Raw genomic sequence first — 22,429 nt, forward strand, 5'->3', positions numbered from 1 at the left:
GTTTCTTCACAACTGGCCATCCTGCAGTCCATCTCCAGTGCGTCCATGAGGTTGATCCCTCACACAAATGAAGATACCTGTAGGGCTGCAGGTTCAGGCATAGCAGTCAGGAGGCATGCCTGGATGTGATTGTGTGATTTTGTGGAGCCCTTCAAGTCTTCATTCATCAGTGCTGCTTTGGATCATCTTTGTTCAGCTCCAAAATTAAATGCTCTCAAGAAGTGAACAAGATGGGAAGGCCCTGTCTGCGGTTGCGATCCTTTTTTCTACTCCTCAAAGATCTTTCTCCAGAAATCAGCAATGTAGTAAAAAGATGTGGTTTTGCAAGTCCCAAGTGCCTTTCCAGGAATCACAAGAATATAGTTCCTCATGGCAGAGGTGGCACATGGAACCAGGGCTTCAGAGATATCTTCTCTGATGGTCCTTACCAGTGCTCCTCAAGGTTACCCAATTCCCACATTCTGGAGGTAGTCAGGGAGCGCTTATTCGTGCACCCAGAAGTCTGGGCATCCATCGCAAAAGACACATGGGTGCAGAAATTCATTTCCAGATGTTACTTCATACCATTTTCCCATGTTCCTCCAACACAAATGAAAAAGATCCCTAATGTTTCACCCAATCAGAGGGAGGCTGCAGCCTTGGAAATAGAAAAGTTGCAAGAGAGAATCATCCAGAAAGTCCCCCAGACTAACAAGGATCTGGAATTTACTCAAGATACTTTAGTGCCAAAGAAGATGAGACTTGAGACCATTTCTGGATCTCAGTATACTTAACCAGTATGTAAAATACTTAGTTCTGGATGGTCAGGGGTCGGTCCATTTTACCACTTTTACAAAAGAATGACTGGATGTGCTCAGTGGATCTTCAAGGTGCGTATTATCATATCAAAATGAACAGGTGTTCTAGAAGATACCTGTGCTTCCAGGTGGGAGTCTGCCATTATTAGTTCAGAGCACTGCCCTTTGGCCTCACCACAGCCCCCAAGGTGTTCACCAAATGTACGGAGGTCATAGTGGCTCACCTGAGACTGCTGGGATTCCAGGTGCTTCCATACCTAGACAACTGGCTCCTAACCTCCTATTTTGATTCAAGTGAGGGATAATTTGCTGCAGTTATGTCGTCATTTGGATGTCTGTCAATTACACCAGATCACAGCGTATACCTACTCAGACCCTGGAGTTCATAGGTGCTTGTCTAGACACGACCAACCAGATAGCTTTGCTTCCTGAGACAAGGGTTCATACTCTCAGATCTCAGGTAATGAAGGTGATCTTCTTTTCTCATCCAACAGCAAGACTAGCCCTCCAAGCATTAGGATTGATGGCAGCAGCTATAACACTAGTACCATTAGCCTATTATCATATGCATGTCCTTCAGTGGACTCTATTTCAATACAGGGGTCCATTCTTCAGCATCATCTAAGCACCCCAGTCAAGATTTCCAAAGTTTGCAAGGAATATTTCTTTGGTGTCTTCATTCATAAAAAGTTTTTGAAGGTCATCCCTTCATTCTTCCTCAGCCAGTAGCCATAGTCACCATGGGTGCCTCCCAAATTTGGGGGGAGGGCATTTCTTGGGAAGGAGAGTCCAAGGTTCATGGTCCCCAGAAGACAATTTGCTCTTCAGTGTCCTGGAAATGATAGCTCTCCTACTCGCATTGCAGGCTTTTCAAGATGTTCTGCCTTCTGGTATAATCATGGTACATACAGACATGTTAGTCTGGGATATTTTTATTTTTTATTTTACATTTGTTGACCTGGATAGCCCGACTGGATATATGTCCATTTTCAGCAGAAGCCCGGGGAGAAAAGCTCCAATGAAAACAATTAAGATTACAAGGTAACAGTTAAGATTACAGGTAAGTATATACAGTGATTACATACTTTAACAAGTTGTACAAATTCCAAATTTTAAAGATAATACCAGTCCGGTTTAAGAAACACAACTAAGCTAAATGACAGTTTTTAACTCGTACTAGAGTAGAGTTAGTCAGGTTTGGTACATTGACATAGCCAGTTTAGTGTCAAATATTGTTTGAGTCTTACCTTAATTTGACTCAGGGTGGTAACTAAAGTAATATCAGCTGGGAGTGAGTTCCAGGATCTACCTGCAGAGTTGGCAAATAGAGAGTCACCGGCTTTGTTATTAGTTTTGATAGTTTGAACTAGCAGTCTGTTAGAAGATTGAAGAGGCCTGGGATTGTTATAAGGGGTGATAATGTTTTTAAATGCTGGAGTATTGTCTGGATTGTAAAGGATTTTATAAGCCATAATCAGTTAGTTATACTGGATCCTGTTGGGCAGTTCTAGCCACCCAAGCTGGTTTAGATTGATGCAGTGGTGTGTTCTATAAGGCAGACCAGTGGCAAATCTGGCAATGTGGTTGTAGCAGATGGAGAGTTTATTAAGAACAGACTTGTTTAGATTAGAGAGTAAAGGGATGCATACAGGAGAGTTGAAAGTAGGTGAGAGCAAGCTATGGCAATTCTAGTAGGTGGGGTTAAGAAGGCTTTTATCCTGTAAAGTGATCCTAATTTTTTATTGATGGTTTTGATGATTTGATTAACATCCAGGTCTAATTTAAGATTGTTATCCATAACACCTATTTGGGGAGATTATAGTCCCATTATTAGATTTTATGGTAAAGGTAAATGCAGTGGACTTGAGTTGGTGAGAAAAGTAACAGTTGTTTTTTTTTTGGGATTTAAGATCAGATGACCAGAAAGCCAGTTTTCTATTATGTTGAAGTTGTTCTGGGTAGCTGACCATAGTTCAGTCTGGGATGGGGCTGTGCAGATCAGGGTGGAGTCATCAGTGTATTGGATACAGCTGACTTTTGCAAGAACAGTATAGAGGTCATTGATGAAAATGGAAAACAGAAGGGGCCCTAGTATAGAACCCTGGGGTACACCAAGGGAGTTGGGTAGGAGGTTAGGTTTGTTTTGTCAAAGGACAGCCTGCTGTCTGCCACTCGGATAAGATTCGAACCAATGATGGGCTTTAGTTTCTAGACAGAATGCTTTCAGGGTGTGTATTAGAAGTTGGTGATCAACCATATCAAATGCCTTGGAGAGATTCAAGAAGAGGGCAGAGGATATTTTATTATGGTTGCGATTATGGTTTATAGTGTTTGAGAAGACTAGGAAGGCTGAAGTAGTGATGTGGTGAGGTCAGAAGCCATGCTGGGAGTCTGCCATAAGGTTATTCTGACTTAGGTGGTGCAGCAGTTGTCTTTGAATACATTTTTCCATAATCTTTGCAAGTGGAGATAATATAGCTATTGGCCTATAATTAGATAGTTCAGTAGAGCTACCTCCTTTGTGAAGTGGGATTGCATAAGATATTTTCCAGATGGTGGGTGGATTTTGGCTTCTACTATGGTTCGATTGATTAGTATTGAGATGGGGTAGGCAATGGCATCAGCTGCTTTTTGTAGATAGGGAGTAGATCAGTAGAGAGTGTAGTTGGTTTTAATTTTTTGATCAAGTTACAGATAAGTGAAGTGGCAACTGGTTGGAATCGGAATGAGAATTGGTTTCTAGGGGTGGTGTCCTCAGGGCCAGGGGAGCTTGGAGGTAGTTGGCTAGCTAGGGTTTGGATTGTCTCAGTAAAGAATCTGTTAAAACTGTCTGAGACGTCTTCAGGTGTTTTATCAATGGTTGCTGCAGGGGTCAAATGCAATATGGGCATTCATTTATGAAACCAAAATTTCCTCACTGCTTCTTAAATCAATGCTCATGTTGCACTAATGCAACCCTGCCATTAACTGGGAAAACTACTTATGTCCCAACACCTTTGCGCAACGGTTCTTGGAATTCATAAATTCCAACGCCCTGGATCAACTAATCCATAGTCCCACCAGGGGCTCCAATATCCTAGACCTGGTCATTACCAACATGGGAAATCAATGCTCCATACCTATGGTCACCCCCTCGTTAGTCAGGTCTGACCATAAGCTAATCACCTTTAACATCCACATCCCACCCACACCCCCCAGTAAAGAAACCACCATAAAAAACTTCTCCAAAGCCAACTTCATGCTACTCAAGTCAGAAGTGACAAACTTCATGACACCCATGCAGACGGAACTGAAAGTTCAACTGCTGAATCCTACACTAAGGCACTGTACGAGCACATCCACTCATGCATGAATCGTGCCATCCCAAATAGAACCAAAATGCTCTCATCCAAAAAAAGGAAGCCAATCTGGTGGTCCTCTGCCATAAACGAACTTTACAACAAAAGGAAGAAACTTTTGCAGAAAAGAGGAAAATCCCATGATGCAAAAAACTCCCTTACTAGCCTCAGTAAGAAACTGAGATGCCTCATAAAATCCTCCAAAGCTAGTTACGAAAATAAAATTGCCAAAGATTCCAAAGACAACCACAAAGCATTCTATAACTATGTCAAGAATCTAAATGGCAATGCTCAGATCTGCTCTGAGCTAAAACAGAATGGCATTAAATATACTGATCTGAAGGATATTGCCAATATCCTGGCAGATCGATTCAGTGCCAACTTCACCCCCCCTCTCACCCCTAAATGGCCCATCTCAATACCGGAAGATTGCCAAATTCCAGTAATAACGGCCACACAGGTACAAAACGCACTCTCTAAAGCCAAGAATACAGCATCCATGGGACCAGATGACATCCCGGGCTGTGTACTACATGAACTAAAATATGAACTGGCACCTCACCTAAGTGTCATGTTTAATCATAGCCTCACCTCAGGTTTCGTGCCCACTGAGTGGCAGAGCTACAGTTATCCCAATCCACAAGGGGATCCACCTTGGATCCCAGAAACTACCATCCCATCAGTCTGACAAGCCTTATCTGCAAGGCCATGGAGCGTATTATCATGGAACTTATAAACAAAGACATTGGCAACCTTCAAACACTGGACCCCACCCAGTTTGGGTTTGTGAAGGGCCGATCTTGTCTCCTGAACCTGATTGACTTCTTTGAATCAGTCTCCAGAGCCATGGACAAGGGTAAGGTGGTCCACACAGCCTATCTAGACCTTGCCAAGGCCTTTGACACCATCCCCCACTCTGGAATCATAGATAAACTTACTAAGTTGGGCATTAATCCCTATGTCACCCAATGGGTTGCTAAATGGCTTACTGATAGAACCCACACTGTAAAAGTAACTGACTCCAAATCCAGCTCCAGACAAGTGACAAGTGGAGTACCTCAGGGTTCAGTCCTGGGGCTGCTCTTGTTTGGCATCTACTTCTCTGAAGTACAGGTCAACACTAAGGGACTCTGGCTAACAAAGTTTGCAGATGACTGCAAACTGGGAGCCATTATTGAATCCCCAAATGATGTGGATACTCTACAAAAGGGCCTTACAGAAACAGATGCTTGGTCCCAGAGCCATGGGCCCAAGCTCAATGCCAAGAAATGTATTGTTATCCCCTTTGGGAAAAAACATGTATCCATGAATTACCATATAGGTGGCAGTACACTAAACACAGAAAGTGTGATAAGAGACTTAGGGACACAGGTGGACAGTGGTCTCACCTTCGATAACCACATCGCCACAACAGTCAGGAAATCCTTCTATGTGGCACACCTCATCACGAAGGGCTTTTCATCTGGAAAAAAAGGAGGTCATTGTCCCATTGTACTCATCCCTCATTAGACCCATTATAGAATACAACACCCCATTTGGTATGTACCTCTCAAGACATCTGCAACAACTGGAAAGGCCTCAGAAATACCTCACTAAAAGAATCACAGGCCTAAAACAGATGCCCTACACTGACCGCCTTAAAAATCTCCAGCTATACTCTGTCGCATATCGTCTACTCAGAGGCGATCTCTGCTTAACATACAAGGCCATGTCAAACCCAGAGCTGTTGGACATGCTACACTTAAAGAAATCCCAATCCCTCAGAGCTACACGCTCCAGGGATCTAAACCTTGTCATCACAATAAACAAAACATGATGGAGGGATAGGTTCCTGACCCAGAGACTCCCCAGACTCTGGAATAGATTGCCCATACATGTCAAGCAGAGTGCCTCTTTGGACCTCTTCAAGAGGAACCTTGACGATTGGATGGGAGAAAGGAAATTCACCCCAGGGATCACGTCAGTCGCCCTGCTAGACAGAGGTCCAGGAAAGTAAATAATGTGGGAAGTAATAGCCAGGGAATTGTTATGGCTAGGCTTGTATAGGCCCTAGGGCTGATAGCCTAGTACCAACCTATGAACCTATGAATCAGGCACCTGCAGATCATGCCCCCTTAGTAGCTTATTCCCGGGCCTTATACCCCTTAACCCTGCCCTACTTATAACTCCGTGAAATCGAACAAAATGCATAGAATTTATTTCCAGATGTTCTCTTCATATAACTTCCCCTTTTCATTTCAAACAACATTACTGATTATCAGAAATGGATGGAATGTTTAAAGTTATTGTTACAATTAGAAATTGCTTTCAGATGCAAATCTGATGTATGCAAAAATTCACTGAGCAGTAATATACTGCTTGGTATTAATCATGTAACCAGAAATTTTTTTTTAGTATCACACCCTCTTTTCTGAATATGAAATGTCAAAAGTAAAAGATGAAGTGGTTCTTCTGAATGTCACTGTAAACTTTTTTGCAAGTTCATAAGCTCAGTTTAGTATCTTCCCTTTCTGCACCTTTTGTCCCATTTGTTACTCTAGCTGGACAAGAGCCCTCCAGACCATTTTTCTACAGGGTGTAGGTAAAGAGTTGGGTGTTAGGGAGTGGGCCAGTCTGCTGATCCTATGAACTGTCCCTCTCCAATCTCTCAGAAGTCTGTATGGTCTACAGTAGCTGTTATCAGGAGTTTCAAGTATGCATACTACTTTGTATGTCCAACCTCCTTGCTAAGTAGCTGACCACTGTGCAGCATGGGCATACTCCGCTCTTTGTTAGAGGAGAAATACCTGCACTCCTTCAGGAGTTGCCAATTGCAACAAGCGGGGATGGCTGCCAGTATGGGTGACCTGGTATTAGCTGCTCACTTCCTTCTTCCCCTTCCTGGTCTTTCCAGTTTGTTGGTCACTTGCTTCCTTCTTCCCCTGCCTGGTTTGTCCAGTGTCTCTTCCACCGTTTGATCCCAGGTTGTCTGGTATACATTTGGGGTTTTATCCCTCTACATGATGGTGGTAGAGATGGATTCTCTCTGAACATAAGGGCATTTTATTTTTTACACAATTATAAAGCTTAATTTTATTCTGACTTATGGCAGTTTATTGTCATTTACAAATACTGGTGTACTGATGGTGCAGTGCCTAATGCTTAATTTTATTGTTATGTTTTTGGTGATGTGACAAAAATGGATATTAGCGTCCACTTTTCTGTTGTCTTTGCTGTCCATTGTGTTATTTCTTTCCATGTCATTTATTTGGAGAAGTATTTTTTTTTCCTTCCCACCAACTATATTCTTTGTTCATAGGTTGGTACTAGGCTATCGGCCCTAGGGCCTATACAAGCCTAGCCATAACAATTCCCTGGATATTTCTTCCCACAATATTTACTTCTCTGGACCCCTGTCTAGTAGGGCAACTGACATGATCCCAGGGGTGAATTTCCTGGGCAACTGACATAATCCCCGGGGTGAATTTCCTATCTCCCATCCAATCATCAAGGTTCCTTTTGAAGAGGCCAAGAAGGCTCTCTGCTTGACATGTATGGGCAGTCTATTCCAGAGTATGGGGAGTTTCTGGGTCAGGAACCTATCCCTCCAGCATTTTTTGTTCATTGTGATGACAAGGTTTAGATCCCTGGAGCGTGTAGCTCTGAGGGATTGGGATTTCTTTAAGTGGAGCATGTCCAACAGCTCAGGGTTTGACATGGCCTTGTATGTTAAGCAGAGATCGGCTCTGAGTAGACGATATGCCACAGAGTATAGCTGGAGTTTTTTAAGACGGTCAGCATATGGCATCTGCTTTAGGCCTGTGATTCTTTTAGTGAGGTATTTCTGTGGCCTTTCCAGCTGTTGCAGATGTCTTGTGAGGTACATACCAAACAGGGCATTATACTCTATAATGGGTCTAATGAGGGATGAGTACAGTGGGACAATGACCTCCTTTTTTCTAGATAAAAAGCCCTTAGTGATGAGGTGTGCCACATAGAAGGATTTCCTGACTGTTGTGGCGATGTGGTTATCGAAAGTGAGACCACTGTCCACCTGTGTCCCTATGTCTCTCATCACACTTTCGATGTTTAGCGTACTGCCACCTATGTGGTAATTCATGGGGACATGTTTTTTCCCAAAGGGGATAACTATACAGTTGTATGTGGTCCAATCTCGCCTACATTCTTACTCTCGGCCAACTTAATTTTTCTAGCACAAAGTCTCTAATTGGCTGGGCTAACCTGGTATCCCATGTTGCACTGCTCCATAGCCCCAGATCTCGTTTGCCGCTCGTGTAGCTAGGACATGGTCTCGCTTGGCTGTGGCTAAGTACCTTTAAAACTTCTTTTTTCTCTCAGAAAATTGTGGTTTTTCCTCACAAAAGCTATTTTAATAGCTATTTTTGCTTGCTAGTTATCGTGTTTGTTGTGTGAGTGTGTTTTTTGGTATCCCTCTGTTCCGGCGGGCTAGGCCCATTTAACTTAGAGGACCTAGTCCTCCCTGTTGTCTAGTTGTTGTGTAATATTCCTGTTCTGTGTTGAGTGGTTTTTCTCCCTGGTGTAGTGTGTGTGAGTAGATTCAAGAATCGTTTAAGTTAGAGATTCTTGTCTGCTGTTGTTGGCTGTAGTTTCCCACCTTAGCCGTTTTTCTCGGGCATAGGGTCCTGTTGCTTTGTGTTTCTTTTGGTGCACAAGTGCCTGTCAGTATGTCTAAAGATCAGAAAGATCAAAAGGAACATAAACCTGGGTTTAAGAAATGTTCCAAATGCAACTACAAGATGTCCATTACAGATGGACATTCCGTTTGTGTTTACTGCCTAGGGGCAATTCATCTACAATCCTGTAGCTTTTGTCACGCCTTCAGTCCAAGGGTGCTACAGGAAAGGAAAAACAAACTTATATTGAAGGGTCTTTCAAAGCCTTCCTTTGAGGAGTCCTTGGACTCTTCCTCTGGTTCTCAAGCTAAGTCCAAGGCTTCTAAGGCCAAAAAGAGATCTCCGGCTCTGTCTGTTTCTTCGGAGCCACTGAGAAAGACTGCCAAACTGGATTCTACCTCCTTGGCTCCTCTGTCCTCTGGGCTGCAGGAGGTATCTGTTGTGCTGGAATTGGCCTCTGCTCCAATTCTGTTAGAACCCATTCAGAGCCGGTCTCCCAGGGTTAGGCATGGATCCTCCAGACAGGAGATCACAGTCGCCTTCTCTTTCCTCCAAATCCTCCAGACTTTCTGATTTGGATGTTGATAGGGTGGTTCAGAGGCTCCTGCAGTCGCCTGTGTTGGCAAAATTATTTTCGGTTCCGACCCAGTCTGCTCCGGAGCCAGTCGCAGTGCTTGTACCGATAGTTCCTCCTCCGAGCACCTCCTTGTCTTCGGAGCCGGAGTGTTCTGCTCCGAGTGATGTTCTTCTGCCGGCCCCAATACCTCCTAAGGGTTTATCGGTGCCGACGTCTGCTCCAACCATATCGGCTCCGTCCTCTGGTTTCGGAACTCGGGGTTCCTCTGTCGGGCCCGAGGGGGATACTTTGGGACTTTTGTCGGTTCCGAGCCTTCCTCTAGGCGCATCGGCTCGGGGAACTCCGGCTCTGGTCATGGCCACAGAGGCCGGTCAGTCCTCTGATTCGGGGGGACCCTCCTTCGAGGCCATGAGGAGCACATTGGCCAGATCTTCAGTTACATCACCCGGATCAGTCATTCCATCCCCCTCCACACTGGCTAGAGCCTCTGATGTCCCCCTATCAGTAGATGGCGGAGCCCAAAGGTCTGGGGATACCCCCATGAACGGTCCCCTACTTTCTGAGGGCCCCTCTGAGTCTGTGCCTGAGGAGCCCCCAAGAAAGAAGTTGTGCAAGAGGAAGCACATAGACTCCCAGGACGAGTCTCTCACTTCTGATACCGACCTTGAGGGGTCCCCCAAGTCGTCCTCCGATGACGTCTCTTTCTCCGACATCCTGGAGATTTTGAGGCAGAGAGGAGGCTGGCCTTCCAAGACCCCCTCTGAGGAGGAGTCTGTATTCCTCAAGGCCTTTGGGGCTCAATCTTCTGCCTCCTCCAGATGCCCTAGTAAATTTGTTTCAGCTCCCCCTGGGAAAGAGTTCCTGTCCAAAGGGGTTTCTGTGGATGCCATGGTGGTGGCGGCAGCCACTCGGCAGGAAGTAACCTTCTTCCTCCGTCCATCCTCCTAACAAGGAGTCCAGGAGTATGGATCAGTACGGGAAGTGTACCCTCTCTTCAGCAGCCTTCACACTACGGTCGCTGAATTATCTTTGTCATTTTACTCGGGTCCAGAGAGATCTTCTTAGAGTTAGGAGATATCTAATGGGTAACGTACCTGAGGCGTTAGTGCAGACAGTAAACGCCCAGTTGTCTACCCTTGGCTCGATTGTCAACTCGTCCATGAGACTCGTATCTTATGCAGCCAAAGAGGCGAGTAGGGCAGCTAGTTCAGGTGTAGCCCTCAGGAGGCAAACCTGGATGCGCCTGTGTCATTTTGCAGAGACCTTCAAGTCTTCCTTCACTGACTCCCCCTTTGATGGGTCCTCACTCTTTGGGACCAAAGTGAAAGACACCCTCACCAGATGCGAGCAAGAGGGAAAGACCCTCTCTGCCATAGGGGTCCATTTTTCCCTCCCTTTTAGGCCTTACCCCAAGGCTCAGAGAGGAGGGAAGATGTGGTTCAAAAAGTCACAGAAGTCTCTCCCTGCCGCTCAAGGTGAGTCCCCCTCCAGAGGCAGAGGAGGGGGAGGCTATTCTAGAAGACACCGCCCCAGGGGCAGAGGAGGCCCTCGCAATTCGGGAGACCGTGATTCCTTTCGTGGGTCTTCCTATCATCGTTCCTGATGTGTTGCCCGGCTGTGCTATTCCGGAGCCAGTCAGGGGCCGCATTTCATTGCACCCGGAAGCCTGGGCAAGTATCACTCAGGATCGATGGGTGCTTCGAATAGTTACCAGAGGTTATACCATCCCCTTGCTATCAGACCCCCCTCCAGTCAAGAGAATCCCGGACGTTCCACCCAGTCAAAGGGATCACGCAACACTAGAAATTTCAAAGTTGCTAGAAAAAGGAGTCATCCAGCCTGTCCCCTCAGACCAGATCGGATTAGGGACTTACTCAAGACTCTTTTTGGTGCCAAAAAAAAACAGGAGACCTGAGACCCATCTTGGATCTCAGCCGAATGAATCACTACCTTCTAAAGTCCAAGTTCCGAATGGTCACCCTCCAGTCTATTTTTCCATTACTGGGAAAAGTATGGATGTGCTCCATCGATCTCAAGGATGCTTATTACCATATCAAAATGGACAGGGCATCCAGGAGTCACGCTTCCGGCTGGGAGCCAATCACTTTGTTTCGTGCCCTGCCCTTTGGTCTCACCACAGCCCCCAGGGTGTTCAAGTGTTTGGCAGTGGTGACATCTCACCTGAGACGTCAAGGATTCCAAGTGTTTCCATACCTGGACGACTGGCTCCTCACCGCCCCCACCAGGCATCTACTCATTCAGGCCAGGGAAACGACCATTGTCCTTTGTCATCGACTAGGTATTACCTTGAACTGAGGAAAATCTGCCTTGCTGCCCTCACAGCGTGTCACACTTATAGGTGCAGAGCTAGACACCATTTGAATGTGGGCGTCCCTGCCCCAAGAAAAGGATAGGAGTGTTGCAGAGTCAGGTTCGCACATTGTTACCCCTCAAAGTTCAGGCCAGATGGGTTCTACAGCTCCTAGGATCCATGGCAGCCACCATTATGTTAGTGCCTCTAGCCAGATTACACATGAGGCTTCTGCAGTGGCTCCTCCTTACCCAATGGTCCTTTCAGGAATTTCCCCTGTTCCACTTGATCCTACTCACTGATCGGTGCAAACAGGACCTACGTTGGTGGCTGCGCTCCACCAACCCGGACGAAGGGAAACCATTTGTTCCTATGTCACCTGTTGCAATGGTGACCACGGACACCTCCCAGATGGGGTGGGGGGGGCATTATCTTGGCAGGACGGTCCAAGGCACGTGGCAAGATCACGAGGTACATCTGCACATCAATGTCTTAGAAATGAGAGCAGTGTTACTGGCGTTGCGAGTACTTCAGAGCTCTCTCCCTCTGGGAACGATTGCAATTCACTCGGACAACATGTCCATTGTGTGGTACCTGAACAAGCAAGGGGGGACCAGATCTTATCCCCTGTGCAGAGAGGCTATGTGAGTGTGGCAATGGGCAGTGTCTTCCCAATGGTTCCTAGTGGCAACGCACATTCCGGGGAAGACCAGTGTGATAGCAGACAGGCTGAGCAGAGCTATTCTGATGCCTTACGAGTGGTCCCTGAACCGCCATGTTGCGGAACAGATTTTCAGCAGGTGGGGTCAGCCTTGCTGCGATCTTTTTGCCAATCCCCTCAATGCCAAGTGCAGCAACTACTTCACACTGGTCCCCCCACAGGGGGAGTCACCCAGTCACTCTAGTCCACAATTGGCCCCCCGGTCTGCTCTATGCTTTCCCTCCGTTTCCTCTGTTACCAAGAGTGATTCAGAAAGCCATATCCTTGGGAAGCAAGATGATTCTAATTGCCCCACACTGGTCTCGCCAAGTCTGGTTCTCCTTTCTTCATCAGTACGCAGTGGACAGTCCTTGGATTCTGGACCCAGCGCCAGACCTACTGACACATGTCGGGACAGCCCCATCCCTCCCTGCGGACCCTCAGGTTGACAGCCTGGCTACTCCACTTCCATCCTTAGTCAGACTTCATTGTTTTTCACCTGAGGTAGTACACATTTTATCCTCTTCTCATAAATCTTCCACCAGGAAAATTTATTCCAGCAAGTGGAAAAGATTTTCTATTTGGGCTCATTCCCAGTGACTGGACCCATACACAGCCCCTGTTCCTGCTGTTTTGGATTTTTTTTTTTATCCATGCTGTTTCAGCAGGGTTCTGCTCCTGCGACCATTAAGGTCCAGCTGGCCGCTATTTCTAACTTTCATACCTCTTACGAACCCTCTCTTATGGCTCATAAACTCTGTAAGGCCTTTTTGAGGGGCACCTTGTTACTACGGCCTCCTGTGTCAGAACCCATGCCATGGGATCTAAACTTTGTCTTGCAAGCCCTGACTTCCCCACTTTTCGAGCCAGCTGCTACCTGTGAATTAAAATTTCTGTCTTGGAAGACTGCCTTCTTAATAGCCATCACATCAGCCAGACGGGTGTCGGAGATTCAAGCTCTGTCCATCAAAGCCCCGTATTTAATCTTTCATAAGGACAGGGTTTCCTTGAGACCTAATCCGTCCTTTCTTCCTAAAGTTACATCTACTGTTAATCTCAATCAGTCTATTGAGCTGCCAGTTTTCTTCCCTCAATTTTCCAGCAAGGCAGAGTTTAGATTTCATTAGTTGGACATGCACAGGCAGCTACGATTCTACTTATACAGGACAAAACAACTCCGGAAATCTGACCGTGTGTGTCCTTTTCTGAAAATAGAACAGGTTCCCCGATTTCTAGGATTACAATTTCCAGATGGATTTCTGATTCCATTTCCTATATCTATGCATCAGCAGCCATAAATTTACTGTTCCCCGTCAAGGCTCACTCTACCAGGGCTGTTTCCATTTCAGTAGCTTACCATTCCAGGCTATCTTTGGATGATATTTGTGCTGCGGCCACGTGGGCTTCTCCTCACACCTTTATTACTCATTACAAATAAGATGTGGCTTCTAGGGACCAGGCTTCCTTTGGTTCCACAGTTCTCAGGAGTATCTTCCTTTGAGCCTCCCAGGATAGAGGTGCTGGGGACGCTGTCCCGTGAGTAAGAATGTAGGTGAGATTGGACCACATAACATCTAGAAGTTATGTACTCACCATAACGTTCGATGTATGTGGTCCATCTCGCCTCACATTCTTACGTACCCTCCCACCTTCCCCCCTCCTGGAGGATTTGGAGGCGACATTTGGTCTTGAGTACCCTTCAATGTTGGTTGTTTTTTCTTTACTACCCTGGATAGTGTTCTACCTTCCTGGAATGTGATTGTGCATGGGGTGTGACTGTGGATTGCTGCAAACTAGATCTGGGGCTATGGAGCAGTGCAACATGGGATACCAGGTTAGCCCAGCCAATTAGAGACTTCGTGCTAGAAAAATTAGGTTGGCTGAGTCGGATCCGATGCTCTGCTCTGAACCCATGAGTAAGAATGTGAGGCGAGATGGACCACATACATCAAACGTTATGGTGAGTACATAACTTCAAGGTTCTTGGCATTAAGCTTGAGCCCATGGCTCTGGCACCAGGCATCTGTTTCTGTAAGGCCCTTTTGTAGAATATCCACATTATTTGGGGATTCAATAATGACTCTGTTTGCAGTCATCTGCAAACTTTGTTAGCCAGAGTCCCTTAGTGTTGGCCTGTACTTCAGAGAAGTAGATGCCAAACAAGAGTGGTCCCAGCACTGAACCCTGAGGTACTCCACTTGACTGGAGCTGGATTTGGAGTTGGATACTTTTACAGTCAGTAAGCCAATGGGTAACCCATCGAGTGACGTAGGGATTTATGCCCAGCTTAGTAAGTTTGTCTATGATTCCAGAGTTGGGGGGTGGTGTTGAAGGCCTTGGCGAGGTCCAGATAGGCTGTGTGGACCGCCTTACCCTCGTCCACAGCCCTGGAGACTGTTTCAAACAAGTCAGTCAGATTCAGGAGACAAGATTGGCCCTTCACAAACCCAAACTGGGTAGGGTCTAGTGTTTGAAGGTTGCCAATGTCTTTGTTTATAAGTTCCATGATCATGTGTTCCATGCCCTTGCAGATTAGGCTTGTCAGACTGATGGGACGGTAGTTCCCGGGATCCAAGGCGGATCTCCCCTTCTGGAGTGGGATAACTGTAGCTGTGCGCCACTCAGTGGGCACGAAGCCTGAGGTGAGGCTATGATTAAACACGACACTTAGGTGAGGTGCCAGTTCATTTTGTAGTTCTTGTAGTACACAGCCTGGGATATCATCTGGTCCCATGGATGCTGTATTCCTAGCTTTGGAGAGTGCAGTTTCTACCTGTGTGGCCATGATTACCGGAATTTGGCAATCTTTTGGCATTGAGATGGGCCCTTTAGGGGGTGAGAGGGGGTGAAGTTAGCACTAAATCGATCTGCCAGGATATTGACAATATCCTTGGGATCAGTATATTTAATGCCATTCTGTTGTAGCTCAGAGCAGATCTGAGCATTGCCATTTAGATTCTTGACATAACTATAGAATGCCTCGTGGTTGTCTTTGGAATATTTGGCAATTTTATTTTCTTAACTAGCTTTTGAGGATTTTGAGGGATCTCAGCATCTTACTGAGGCTGTTGAGGGAGTTTTTTTGCATCCTGGGATATTCCTCTTTTCTGCAGCAGTTTTTTCCTTCTGTTGTATCGTTTGTTTATAGCAGGGGACCACCAGATTGGCTTCCTTTTTTTGGAGAAGAGCATCTTGGTTCTATTTGGGATGGCATGATTCATATACGAGTGGATGTGCTCATGCAGTGCCTTAGTGTAGGATTCTGCAGAACCTTCAGATCCCGTCTGCATGGGTGTCATGAAGTTGGTCACTTCTGACTTCAGTAGCATGAAATTGGCTTTGGAGAAGTTTTTTAAGGAGGTTTCCTTACTGTGGGGGTGGGGGTGGGATGTGGATATAAATGGTGATTTGTTTATGGTCAGACCTGACCAATGAGGGGGTGACCACTGGTGTGGAGCATCTATCTCCCATGTTGGTAATGACCAGGTCTAGGATATTGGAGCCCCTGGTGGGACAATATATTAGTTGATCCAGGGCGTTGGAATTTATGAATTCCAAGAACCGTTGGGAAAAGGAGTTAGTACCCGAGTAGTTTTCCCAGTTAATGGCAGGGTAGTTGAAATCGCCCAGTATTAGGGCGTTTGGTTGTATCTGAATATTTTCCAATATGTTTAGAAAGGTGTAGTGAGAATCTTGGGGCATGGTGGGGGATCTGTAACAAGCTACAATTTGGATTGCAGTCTTACCTAGTGTTAGTTGCACCTGGAGAATTTCAGATGCATTGTGTTGGGCAAGTAGCCTGGAGGTGTGAATATCCTTGGTGAATATGGCCACTCCTCCACCTTTAGTGTTTCGGTCTTGGTTTTGTGGCCAAAAAGTGTGGTTAAGAGTTGTAGCCTGGTATTGCAGGGGTGCTGTCTGGAGACTTGAACCAGGTCTTAGTTACTGCACAGATATCGATGTTCTCCATTTTTAAGAGCGCCGCGAGAGAGTGCATTTTGAGGTTTAGACTTCTAGCATTGAGAAGCATTACCTTCAGATTTTGCATGCTTGTATCTGTTACGGTGATGGTTTTATCCTTTGAACTTTGCCTTAAAAAGGCACTATAGGGGTGGCAAGAGCTTTAGCCAGTAACCTGAATCCCAGGGGTGACAGGTGCAGACCATCTCTGCCAAAGCATCATGGTTTGTCAACCATGTCTTCCCAGGCAGACAGATACTGGATCCCCTTTGAATGACACCAGAAGCTTAGCCACTTGTTTAATTCAATCATTTTGTCCTTATACTGTGGTATCATTCTGGGCGAAGGCAGGATGCTACTCAGGGCTAGGGTCATACCTGCCTGGGCCACATGATCCAAGAGCTCTTCCATGTCTCTTTTCATGTAGTCCAGGGAGGTACGTCTCAAGTCATTCACTCCAGCATGGACAATGACAGAGTCGTATTTGTACTTGTTGTGGAGTGACTTGAGTTATGTGGCGGATTCTGGCACCCGACAGGCAGCTGACTGTAATTTTCTCCTTGTATTATTTTCCTGCGCGTGTAGATTTTTGTACTTTTTACCTCAAAATCTTGATAGATATATCCTGAATGCTATTAATTTTTTTCCTAGGTGCTTTTTGCCTCTCTGGCTGCTGATCATTGAGCCTCCCCCAATGGGATGGTGTCTGTTTGCTGCCATGTATTAGGTTTGTATGTCTGAGGGGCATATCATTTGCTTAGTGAGATGCAAACCAGTAATACAGAGTTATATTTATATGCTTGGCCATGCCCAGACATATAACATTCACCTTTTTTTTTCTATAACATTCTTTGACTGTATACATATATAACCTGTTAAAACATAGATGTGATTGACTAATGTACACAGAGAGCCCCTGTTACACTTGTTAAAATTGAGTTCTTACACATTGAAAGACTGTGTATGTATGAACTTCGTCTGTAGGCATTTGTGTGTCTTAAATGTCAGCTAAGTGTCATCTGAAGGGCAATACCATAGCTTTCAGTGTGGATAAATTATATGGACAGCAACTTTTTTTAATTTTAAAGTTGCATTTACTAAATTAATGTGATAGGATTTTTACAGCACACATCCTTTTAAAATCCGATATTTAAGCATATATACAGACCTTAAAACAATATAAAGATAAAAAGCAATTGTACAGAATTGTATTTGGTCATGGTTCTGCTTCCTTCAAGGAGGCACAAAATGTTGTAGTTAAATGTTTAGCATCTAAATGTTCTGTCCAGCATACTTGTCAAAAAATCATTGTGTTAAATTTTCTTTTGTGTATTGATGCTTACATTTTGTGGTGACGTGTAACTGTGAGTGACTTAGTTGACTCTACTTTAAAATGTGAGGTCCAGATAGTTGACATTTTCCTTGCATTTTTTCTTTTATTTCAGTCGTGGTATACCAGCAGAACCTCCGTATATTGGATACTGTGATCACGAATATAAAGGACTGTGACTTCTTTCAAGACCAATATTCTTTTAACAGTGCCTGTCTACAATCATACAGAAAGGAAAAAAAAAAGAATAAGGGAGCCATTTTGCACTGCCATATATAAATGAAGAAATGTGAATATTTTAAAAGAATTCTGATAGTAATCTGTAGCAACATAAGCCATTTTTACTTAAACAGTTTTTAAAAGATAAATGTGTAACTGATTTTTGTGCATCTGTTGGCAGTAGTAAAACATTTATTTTTTCAGGATTTCCATGACTGTGGTAGTGAATGTAGTGTCATGTGCCTTATCTGCCATAGTTCTGAAAACCAGGAAAACCTATACAACCAGATCATGTGCAGTTTAATGTTACTGTAGGTGTTCTTTATGATTGACTGTATGTAAGGTTTTCTGCAAATAAAGAATATTTTTCTTATTGTATGTGATGTTTTCTTGTGAATAGCAATCTTTTCTTGAGCTCTTAGAGTTGTGTGATTGCACTAGGTTTTTTAGGGACTGTATTACTCCTTATGATTATGTCTTGGTCTCCTAGTCTTACAACATCTAGCGCTTCATTAGTGTACATAAATTATACTTCACATTAACTAGATTCTAACAAAAAAATTAACATAATTTCTGAGAGTATGTTTACATATCAGGCCTCTATCTGGCAACAAAAACTTGAAATAGAATTCATGTCTTGTAGTCATGTGCAAGACCAAGCCCACCCCTTCACACCATACCCCTTATGTGTTGACTTGTACCCCTTAATTAATACCAGGTCGTCATTACTTCATCTTAGGGATAATGTCTGTTGCACTTGCTGTATACTTTTATTGATTAGTCTTGTAGACGTGGAAGTGTTTTCCCTGGGAATTTGTACCAGTGTGTATTTGCAAGGTCAGTGTAAGTTGATTTTTTGCATTTTATTCCTCCTAAGGTTCACACATTCTACGAAAAAGTACTTTAAATGTAATATATAGACTTTTATGTAGAGTCTGCACAGTGTACATCCTTTAGTATCATAAAATCTTTGAATGTGGAGCAGGTACACTGTAAAAGTTATTAGAGACATGAAATTCTGCAGATGAAAACTGATTTTTTTTAATTGTATTACATCTGTTTGACCTTTTAACTCATTCCCTCCAGTACAGTTCTTTTGAGTGTGTACCTTTAACTTCTAGTGGGTGTGGCTTGAGCCTTTAAAAATTAATTTATCACCTTACACTTCTAACACATACTCATTGACAGAGTTCAAATATCAATACAGTTGTGTATACCATCATGTAAGCTTCAAGATAAAATATTCTGATACCTTGCATGTAGCATGCTTTTGGAATTAATGCAAATATGAACAAACAGTATTTGATGCCTGGAGGTGCAGTAGGAGGTGACTGCAGAAATGCCTGGAGGCACACTCAGCTGTATTAAGTGAAGCATTAATTCATTCACACACACTCGGGATTTGTTCAAAGCCTCAGCTTATTAATTTATTTTAGGGATGTCTGCATCATTGGTGATCTAGATTCAGTTAACACCCTAAGAGTGGAAGTGGAAGCCATAAGCGGAAATAAGCGAGTGGTGAAAGCTGCTTCACCTATGTGAAGTAGGTGAGGACATAACCACTGACAAGCTACTACTACTGATGACCTGAGAAGACATCAGACTAAATGCTTTTCAGGCATGCCAAACATGGTAGTACAAGCAGCTGCAGACCTGTACTTGTGTATGTGTTGCTTATTGTCCCTTATGCCCACTGGGGTGCAGCATCTTGTAAACAAATACAAAAAGAATAAAATTATCCCTGTGGAAGAAGGCAGCACTAAATTGAATTGCTGTGGGAGGTGAGAACTAGTACGCCTTTTGTAAAAGGCCATCATTATTCAGGTTTGCCACTTTGGTGGACCAAAAATTCATTGGGTATAAAATTAAAGCAAGCAAGCCCTCATGTTTTAGCAGGGGTCTAAAGAAGATTAAAAATATCACTAAAATGCAGAATGGAACACACAGATTAGTTGCCAAACTCTAAAGTGATTAGTGAAAATGTACTGTCTGCTGAAAGAATAAATGTAATAATTTTCTGAAATTGTTACATACACGTACACACAACATAGCACAACCACACACGTGTACATAAACACACACACACACATATATATATATATATATATATATATATATATATATATATATATATATATGCATTTTACAAAAGGTTTTGCAAAAGCAAAGTGATCTCTACTGTATGAAACACATAATTTTAAGATCATCCCAGTAAGAAAGTATACAAGAGAGGAAGGAACCACAAAAATGTTGCTTTTCATCATTTGCAGTGGCAGCACCTTGTCATATTCCATTCATTTTGTTAGTTTTAAAATTAGTAAAATTTCCAGGTAAGGCCAATATATGAGCAAATTTATTTTATATGAGCAAATTTATTTCATTTTTACGTGTACATAACAATTAACAGTGCTTGCAGCTTCATAAGCTTGGATATGTTTTACATTTAAAGACTGAAAAATCACACAAAGTATTGTTACTGTTTTGTAATGCCTTAAATTTCAGGAAAAATGGCTGCTATTCTATGTTAGTGGTTCTTTCACCCCTTGTAAACTGACTACCAGGGTAAAGTTATAAAGATTACCATTTTCTGAGTCCTTCTACAAATTTACTGCTAAATGTATTATAAACAATGTGACTGACTTGCAGAGCAAGAAAAAAATAAACACAGCTGAATGTGTACTGTTTTCATTCGTGTTCAGTTTCCAAATGTTCTGCCAGATGATCTATTCTCTTTTTGCAGTATTCATAACAGTAGGGAGGTCGCTGTCTGCAGCACCGGACATCTGGCCAGTATACCAAACTCTTTGGATAAGGGGTACATGTGATGTTGCATGTCAGGGCCATAAACCAACATCGGCTGTATATGTAACGTCTGCACGTACCCAGCTCAGAACTTCTCTGCCACAGTGATCTACAGACTTCTGATCAAGCTAAGTATCCTTTTGGGATTTTTGATTATACTTTTTTTCTTGTATTCCAGATGTACATGTCAGCTAGGAAGGGAAAGTGTGCTTGTGATTCCAAACAAGGACACGCACGACAAGTGTTTGTTTTGCTTAGGAGCAGGCCATGACTACAAGTCTTGTGACATCTGCCAGTACCTTGCCCCAAAAACTTTGAGAAGTCATCTGGCTGCTTTACATATATATTTAGGGAATCAGAGGCTCTGACATTTGGCTTTAGATATGGAGGGTGGGGTAGGTACCTCCAAGGAGCCGCCTCGAAAGAAGGCTAACAAAGTTAAGCCCGACACCCATGCTGCACCTCAGGAGTCAGGTGAGAGACTCGAGGTGGATGATAGCCCAGGGTCTCATCGGATGTCGTATTTACCTCGAACTGTGGTGGAAGCCGGTTCAGTGAAAATCCAGAGTACATCCACTGAGGTTGTTCAGCCATCAGGCCCTGATGGTGAGGGGGAACCACGGCTCATGGCGTCAGAGGGGCCTACTGCTGCTTTACCATCCACCCCAACGTCAGCTCCCAGACTGACTATTACTCCTGTTTCCTTAAAAAAGGAAAGCACAGAACTACAGAATCTACATTTGGATGGGAAGCCTTCTCACAGAGCTTATTCAGAGCCTTCCCAGCCCTTCAGTCTCAGGTACCCCAACCATTTCAACTTGCTGTGCAGCCCTTGGAAGAGTCGGAGGAAGAACCCTCTTCCTCAGAATCCCTGACTTATAGTTCCCAAACTGAGTCCCCCAAGGACTTTGCTACCCCCAAAGAAGGAGGCTCTCTTAGCACTGACTCTGCTGGGGAAGAATTTTCTTTTGGGAATACCATTACATTGATGAGACAGCATTAAAATGGGAGGTCACTGATGTGTCTGAGACAAAAAAGAGGTATTTTGAACCTCTGCAGATGAACCAACCTTCAATGTCTACAGTCCCTCCTTTGCTTCCAGCTTTCCAGGATGCCTTTCAGGCCCCAGACTCTCAGCCTCCAGCTTCTAAATGATCTGATAGATCTTACAAGGTTCCCCAACAGGCACAATTCCTGTTCAAGAATCCTCATGCAGACCGTGCAGTTATTTCTGTGTCAGCAGACAAATCCTCCAGTCAGTTATCCTCTACTTCTTTGTTCCCAATGGATAAATATAGCAAGTTTATGGACAGCCAAAGAAAATCTATACTTCTTCCTCCACCCTGGCCATTAGAGCCATTATCAAACCCACATGGCTAGATTTGTCCTAGATTCTCTTTGTCTAGGGCTACTGCTCTAATGTCTGATGTGCCAGATTCTCCTGCCAAGTCTCAGCTAACTGCCCTGCTCTCTGCTGCCTCTCAGGTGACCAGGCATTCTATCAAGTGCAGCTATGATGCTGTAGAAGCATCATCCAAGTCTGCAGCATCTGGCTCTGTCCTGAGAAGGTATTCCTGGCTGGGACTCCAGCCTCTACCCTTGGATGTACAGACCAAGGTACTTGATGCAACATTGGATAATAATGCCTTTTGTTTTCGCACCTCTTCAGCTGAACTCCTTAAGTCCCACTTTTGCAAAGTGCTGCAAAATTTGAAACATTTGCTTGTCTTGCCCATTCCTAGGTAGGGCAGGAACTACCCA

The 22,429-nt window shown here is 44.2% G+C and overlaps 1 protein-coding gene across 1 annotated transcript in view; it reads left to right on the top strand.

Moving 5' to 3' along the window:
* HEXB (hexosaminidase subunit beta) overlaps positions 1-18,244 on the top strand; it is a 783,731-nt gene extending 765,487 nt beyond the window's left edge. Inside the window, exon 13 of the mRNA XM_044064438.1 lies at positions 17,763-18,244. Within this exon, the coding sequence (XP_043920373.1) occupies positions 17,763-17,826 (64 nt within the window). The 3' untranslated portion in view covers positions 17,827-18,244. The remainder of the gene's footprint in view (positions 1-17,762) is intronic.
* The last annotated feature ends 4,185 nt before the right edge of the window (positions 18,245-22,429 follow it).

The sequence above is a fragment of the Protopterus annectens genome, chromosome 2.part2 (assembly GCF_019279795.1).
Source record: "Protopterus annectens isolate FY-2018-M chromosome 2.part2, PAN1.0, whole genome shotgun sequence".
Taxonomy (NCBI): Eukaryota; Metazoa; Chordata; order Ceratodontiformes; family Protopteridae; genus Protopterus; species Protopterus annectens.